The sequence below is a fragment of the Anomaloglossus baeobatrachus genome, chromosome 1, assembly GCF_048569485.1.
Source record: "Anomaloglossus baeobatrachus isolate aAnoBae1 chromosome 1, aAnoBae1.hap1, whole genome shotgun sequence".
In the NCBI taxonomy this organism is placed as follows: domain Eukaryota; kingdom Metazoa; phylum Chordata; class Amphibia; order Anura; family Aromobatidae; genus Anomaloglossus; species Anomaloglossus baeobatrachus.
Genome location: NC_134353.1, coordinates 904,876,761 through 904,884,596, shown reverse-complemented (window position 1 = coordinate 904,884,596; position 7,836 = coordinate 904,876,761). Strand labels below are relative to the sequence as shown.

The 7,836-nt window shown below is 44.6% G+C and overlaps 1 protein-coding gene across 1 annotated transcript in view; it reads left to right on the top strand.

Annotated features, from left to right (window-relative positions):
* The first annotated feature begins 4,916 nt into the window (after positions 1 to 4,916).
* Positions 4,917 to 7,836, top strand: part of PSTPIP2 (proline-serine-threonine phosphatase interacting protein 2) — a 107,710-nt gene continuing 104,790 nt past the window's right edge. Inside the window, exon 1 of the mRNA XM_075343091.1 lies at positions 4,917 to 5,031. Coding sequence (XP_075199206.1) covers positions 4,999 to 5,031 — 33 coding nt within the window. The 5' untranslated portion in view covers positions 4,917 to 4,998. The remainder of the gene's footprint in view (positions 5,032 to 7,836) is intronic.

The window sequence follows — 7,836 nt, the reverse complement described above, 5'->3', positions numbered from 1 at the left end:
TCTGTGCGATTGTCATATAGACACAGATATTTATGCAGTGACATCTATATTTTGAATATTTACATACACAGATAATCCTATTATATTTGAACAAACAATCTATAGCCCAGGCTACCCTCACAATATGAACAACAAGCTTTGTACCTTCTATCTATTGTATATATGTTACGTCAGTTCCAACAGTAAAGTTCACTGTATTTTCATAAAATGGACTGAATCCTTCCTTGCTATTGCTTTATGTCCAGGGTTCCTCAGTCACCTGAATGTATGTAGCCTGAGCTGGAAACATCTAACATTACGCACACTCAGAAGAACCTAACACATTGGTGTTTGGGGTCGCAACAGATCACCTCAGCCCATGCGATCCTTGCAACACCACGATGGAATTGCCACAGATTCAGTGCAGAAATCCAAACCTGAAACTTCTACTTCAGTGGAATCACTGCTCCATTTTCATTCAATGGGGCAAATCCACAGCTTTTCTGTGGCAAGGTTTGCCGCAATAATGGACACGCTTGTGTGAATTGTGTGTTCATTACTAACCACTAGCTTCCTCTCTTGAAACTGCAGAGCTGTGCCGTTCACTGACCACATCTGCAAACACAATGAAATGCCAAAAATAACAATGTGCACAAAGAAAAGCAGAAACTCAACTACTCGTATCACGTATGGTGACAGTATGGCCTCCACGTTGCTGCTGCCTTGAATCATGTATCTGCTGCTTTCCATGTATTTCCCATGCAAATCTGATTTTATCTTTTCTTACAATTCTCTGCTGTGCCGTTCCTTTGCTATTCCTCCTGAAAATGTAAAAATAAATTGATTACTGGGTTAACCAACTCGGGAAAGTGGTAGAGGAAGAGACGTGTTACGCCATATTCTTACACTGTCCAGGCAGTGCTGTCTGCACATGGACAAACCCCATTGACAAAGAGGGTAATGACAGATGTAGCGGCACTGGAAATACCATTCTATCGGGAGTGACTGGATATGAAATAAATTAAAGAGTTATTCCCATCTCCAAGATTCTATCCCAATATGTAGTAGGTGTAATTATAATAATAATAATATTATCAAATACCGTAAATTAGAAATGTGGTATAGTTCTCCTAATTAGTTATGTCATTTACCTCATGTGCAGGGTATTGCAGCTTAGGTATCCATGGGTGCGACCACCAGCAACCAACTAATTGTCACTATATAAGTGGTTGAAACCATGAATACCTAAACTGCAATGCTCTGCACATGAGGTAAACTACAATACTAATCAGGAGAACTATACTACATTTCTAATTTGAGGTATTTGCTAATATTATTATTACAGTTACTACAGTCATATGAAAAAGTTTGGGCACCCCTATTAATGTTAACCTTTTTTCTTTATAACAATTTGGGTTTTTGAAACAGCTATTTCAGTTTCATATATCTAATAACTGATGGACTGAGTAATATTTGTGGATTGAAATGAAGTTTATCGTACTAACAGAAAATGTGCAATCCGCATTTAAACAAAATTTGACCGGTGCAAAAGTATGGGCACCTCAACATAAAAGTGACATTAATCTTTTGTAGATCCTCCTTTTGCAAAAATAACAGCCTCTAGTCGCTTCCTGTAGCTTTTAATGAGTTCCTGGATCCTGAATAAAGGTATATTTGACCATTCCTGTTTACAAAACAATTCCAGTTAAGTTAAGTTTGATGGTCGCCGAGCATGGACAGCCACTTCAAATCATCCCACAGATTTTCAATGATATTCAGGTCTGGGGACTGGGATGGCCATTCCAGAACATTGTAATTGTTCCTCTGCATGAATGTCTGAGTAGATTTGGAGCGATGTTTTGGATCATTGTCTTGCTGAAATATCCATCCCCTGCGTAACTTCAACTTTGTCACTGATTCTTGCACATTATTGTCAAGAATCTGCTGATACTGAGTTGAATCCATGCGAACCTCAACTTTAACAAGATTCCTGGTGCCGGCATTGGCCACACAACCCCAAAGCATGATGGAACCTCCACCAAATTTTACTGTGGGTAGCAAGTGCTTTTCTTGGAATGACGTGTTTTTTTGCATCCATGCATAACGCCTTTTTGTATGACCAAACAACTCAATCTTTGTTTCATCAGTCCACAGCACCTTCTTCCAAAATGTAACTGGCTTGTGCAAATGTGCTTTTGCATACCTCAGGCGACTCTGTTTCTGGCATGCTTGCAGAAACGGCTTCTTTCGCATCACTCTCCCATACAGCTTCTCCTTGTGCAACGTGCGCTGTATTGTTGACTGATGCACATTGACACCATCTGCAGCAAGATGATGCTGCAAGTCTTTGGAGGTGGTCTGTGGATTGTCCTTGACTGTTCTCACCATTCTTCTTCTCTGCCTTTCTGATATTTTTCTTGGCCTGACACTTCTGGGCTTAACAAGAACTGTACCTGTGTTCTTCCATTTCCTTACTATGTTTCTCACAGTGGAAACTGACAGTTTAAATCTCCGAGACAACTTTTCGTACCTTCCCCTGAACAACTACGTTGAATAATCTATATTTTCAGATCATTTGAGAGTTGTTTTGAGGAGCCCATGATGCCACTCTTCATAGGAGATTCAAATGTTAAGGTGAACTCTTAACCAGAGATCACTAGTTGCCTACTGCCTGGCCGAATTTGTATATACCAAGTGCATGCATAAAAGAATTCACACCAGACACAGTCGGATATGAAATCTCTTCGTGGTCACAGTAAAGATGGCACCAAACAGACAGAGTACAAGCATGCGTCCTCTTGATATAGGCTAGGGGCGTACACAAGTTCAGATATGCCCATTTAGTGGGACAGTTCATGGGCTAGCCAATGGGGAGATCTGTGTTGCTGTTGATGGGCGGGTCTATGACGTCATCGGATGGATCCATGGTGATGGGAGGGACGTCATCTGGAGGATCCATGCTGATGGTTTGGTCTGTGATGTCATCGGAGGCCATCTTGCTTCCTCTGAAGAGTGACCGGCTTATGTATAGAGAATTGATTTAATTGAACACACTTCTCACAGTGCTCTATGTCCAGAGGTTAATTAAGTATTTCATCTTATGGCTCTCCTCAACACAAATAGGAGAACAACTTGCAAGTGGCCACCTTAAATACCTTTTCTCATGATTGGATACACCTGCCTATGAAGTTCAAAGCTCAATGAGGTTACAAAACCAATTTAGTGCTTTAGTAAGTCAGTAAAAAGTAGTTAGGAGTGTTCAAATCAAGAAATTGATAAGGGTGCCCATACTTTTGCACCGGTCAAATTTTGTTTAAATGCGGATTGCACATTTTCTCTTAGTACAATAAACCTCATTTCAATCCAGAAATATTACTCAGTCCATCAGTTATTAGATATATGAAACTGAAATAGCTGGTGCAAAAACCCAAATTGTTATAAAGAAAAAAGGTTAACATTAATAGGGGTGCCCAAACTTTTTCATATGACTGTACATATTAGGATAAGATCTTGCAGATGGGAAACCCATTTAATGCTAGTTGCTAGTCCCTTTATCTCCATAGTCTTGAATGAAAATTATGAAATAATGCGCTATATATATATTAAAATGGTGTAATATTAAACTGTCGAATTTTACAATTCCTGATCCAAATAGATAATTTTATAATATTACATTTTTGCAATTTATTTGACAAGTTATCCGTGATTGGAGTTTCCTGAGAGGACCAATAAAAATATCTAAAAAAAAAAAAAGTACATTAAAAATTTAAAACAATATATAAAAGTTCACATGAAAACTTAAATAAAATCTAGAAAACAAGAAAAATTACACATTTGGTTTCTCTGCATGCATAACTGACTGAACAAATATATTTAGCCGAAAGATATTTAGCCGAAAACGCCGAAATGAAAAAAAAAAAAAGGTAAGGAATCAGTGTTTTAATATTTTTATTCGGTCACAGCTTTCTAAGAAAAATGGTGAAGGTGAGGAAGAAAGAAGATGGAAAAAGTTATAGCCCTTCGAAGGTAAGGAAGAAAAAAAGAGGGAAAAAAGTTCTAGGCCTTGGAAGGTGAGGAAGAAAAAAAGAGGGGAAAAAGTTATAGCCCTTGGAAGGTGAGGAAGAAAAAAAGAGGGGAAAAAGTTATAGCCCTTGGAAGGTGAGGAAGAAAAAAAGAGGGGAAAAAGTTATAGCCCTTGGAAAGTGAGGAAGAAAAATAGAGGGGAAAAAAGTTGTAGCCATTGTTGGATGAGTAAAAAAAGAGGGAAAAATGTTATAAACCTTGGAAGGTGAGGAAGAAAAAAGGAGGGGAAAAGGTTATAGCCCTTGGAAGGTGAGGAAGAAAAAAAGAGGGAAAAAAGTCATAGCCCTTGGAAGGTAAGAAAGAAAGAAAAAATAGGTAAAAAAGTTGTAACCCTTGGAAGCTAAGGAAGAAAAAAAGAGGGAAAAAAGTTATAGCCCTTGGAATGTGAGGAAGAAGAGAAAGGGAAAAAAGTTATAACCCGTGGAAGTAGAGGAAGAAAAATGAGGGAAAAAGTTATAGCCTTTGGAAGGTGAGGAAGAAAAAAAAGAGGGAAAAAAGTTATAGCCCTTGGAAGACCAATTTAAAGAAATTACTCTTGTAAAAAAAGGGAAAAAAGTTATAGTCTTAGGAGGGGAGGAGAAAAAAAGGAAAGAGGGGCCACTGGGACTCGCATAATTTTGGTGCCGACCCAGGCGGTGCAGTAAATTTGCTTCAGTCTTTCCGTGTTTCACATGCTGCCATGGGAATTGTGATCAGCAGATGATGCTGTGGAGCTGCCATGACTTTAGCATTGGTTCTAGTCATAGTACTTTGAACAGGTTTTTAGGATCTTGCAGGGGCAGGGCATAACTGAGAAGGAAGGACAATTTGAGGAACTAATTATTGCATTATTCTTGGCTGCGTCTAGTCTGCAGTAAACTTGGATTGAAGTGACACTTCCTTTATCACAGTGAAGTTCGCAGCAGGTTTTGTTTTTCAGACTTGGACAGATTCACAATGAGAGGCGTCTTCTTTAAGGAAAACTTCTGGGTGAGTGACTTTTGTCCTGAATCTAAGCTCTCTGAGGGTCCTTCTTTGCCCTCTACAGACAGGATAGTGGGTGCTCGGACGTACGCTGACAACCTGTTGCTCCCCAGATGTTATGGAGCTGACAACCTGTTGCTCCCCAGATGTTATGGAGCTGACAACCTGTTGCTCCCCAGATGTTATGGAGCTGACAACCTGTTGCTCCCCAGATGTTATGGAGCTGACAACCTGTTGCTCCCCAGATGTTATGGAGCTGACAACCTGTTGCTCCCCAGATGTTATGGAGCTGACAACCTGTTGCTCCCCAGATGTTATGGAGCTGACAACTCGTTGCTCTCCAGATATTGTGGAGCTGACAACCAGTTGCGCTCCAGATGTTATGGAGCTGATAACCTGTTTTTCTCAAGCTTATATCAAAGCGAGTCCCAGTGTCTATCAGTTTCACATCTGACATTGAAAAGCAGCATGGTTGATGTCCCCAACTTCCCTTTTCGATTGCACCATTGAATAAAAATTGCAAAACCTGGAAAATTCTTATGTGATTTTCCTTGAATTCTTGGCACGATGGCAACTGCCGTTGCATTTACAGAAAAAAATGTCCTATTCTGTGCAGGTGGTCAGTTGCACTACATGGATTTGCAATTGCTATATCTCAGCTTTACCTCTTTTTGGGGGGGCAAATAAGAAGCTGAAGCAATGTAATGCAGATTATATATATACGGTAGATATTTAGATAGATAAATACATATGTGTGTGTATATATATCTATATATATAATTGCCTTATTCTGTCTGTCTGTCTGTCTGTCTGTCTTGCTCCAAAATTGTGTCCTTACAGTGACAACCGTCGGATTGGCCGCTGGGCTCGGTCTGGTACCGCCCCTCCACACGGATTGGCCACTCGGCTCGGCCCCGCCCCCCCGCATGGATTAACCGTTTGGCCAGACCCGCCCCCCGCACGCGATGCCCGCTAAGCCATGCCCCCCGCACACGATGCCCGCTAAGCCACGCCCCCACGTGATGCCCACTAGGCCACGCCCCCACGTGATGCCCACTAGGCCACGCCCCCGCACGCGATGCCCACGAGGCCACGCCCCCACACACGATGCCCGCTAGGCCATGCCCCCCACACACGTTGGGCACCTGTACACCACCCCCCAGGACTACTCCCATTATACTCCTCTTTCCCCAGGACTACTCCTCCCATTATACTCCTCCTATTATACTCCTCCTATTATACTCCTCTCTGAGGGGTTCGCAGCATGGGGGATGGAGCACGATGGGGAGTGCAGCATGGAGGATGGAGCACGATGGGGGGTGCAGCATGGGGGGTGGACCACGATGGGGGGTGCAGCATGGGGGGTGGATCACGATGGGGGGGTGCCCAGAATGGGGGGATGAAACACGATGGGGGGTGTGCAGCATGGGGGATGGAGCACGATGGAGGGTGCAGCATGGGGGTTGGACCACGATGGGGGGTGCCCAGAATGGGGGGATGAAACACGATGGGGGGTGCACAGCATGGGGGATGGAGCACGATGGGGGGTGCAGCATGGGGGATAGAGCACAATAGAGGGTGCGCAGAATGGGGGATGGAGCACGATGGGGGGTGCGTAGCATGGGGGATGGAGCACGATGGGGAGTGCAGCATGGGGGATGGAGCACGATGGGGGGTGTAGTGTGGGGGATGGAGCACGATGGGGGTGCCCAGAATGGGGGGATGAAACACGATTGGGGGTGCGCAGCATGGGGGATGGAGCACGATGGGGGGTGCAGCATGGGGCATAGAGCACGATAGGAAGTGCGCAGAATGGGGGATGGAGCACGATGGGGGGTGCGTAGCATGGGGGATGGTGCACGATGGGGGGTGCATAGCATGGGGGATGGAGCACAATGGGGGGTGCATAGCATGGGGGATGGCGCACGATGGGGAGTGCAGCATGGGGGATGGAGCACGATGGGGAGGTGCAGCGTGGGGGATGAAGCACGATGGGGGGTGCCCAGAATGGGGGGATGAAACACGATGGGGGGTGCGCAGCATGGGGGATGGAGCACGATGGGGGGTGCGCAGCATGGGGGATGGAGCACGATGGGGGGTGCGCAGCATGGGGGATGGAGCACGATGGGGGGTGCGCAGCATGGGGGATGGAGCACGATGGGGGGTGCGCAGCATGGGGGATGGAGCACGATGGGGGGTGCACACCTCCCCCCAAAACACACACACACCGCCACGCACGCACCGCACAACACACCACACACACACTGGGAACCACAAACACCGCCCTACACAGACACCCACACACACAGACAACGCCGCACACACACAACACCCAACACACAAACACCGCGGCACAAATATACGCACATACCGCACAACACACACACTGCACAAAACATACCTCCCCCAAAACACACACATGCACTCCACACTCACACAAACCGCGCAACACACACAGCACCACACACACACAACGCTACAGACACACAGCACTCCACAAACAACGCAACACACAAACAACACCACTCTCACCCCCCGCCACACCCAGACAACACCCAGAACATTTTACAGCGCACTACACAAACACTTGGCAACTACACACAACAACATCTATATATATAACAAAAATCATACATGAACTACACAATACGTAAATTCTAGAATACCCGATGCGTAGAATCGGGCCACCTTCTAGTATATGTGTGTGTGTATACATACATGTAGATATATCACTACATGGTGTTGATACAGGTAATATATAACAGCGGCTCATTTTGGCAGCGTCACTGCACCTCAGAAGCTGGGTGTGCT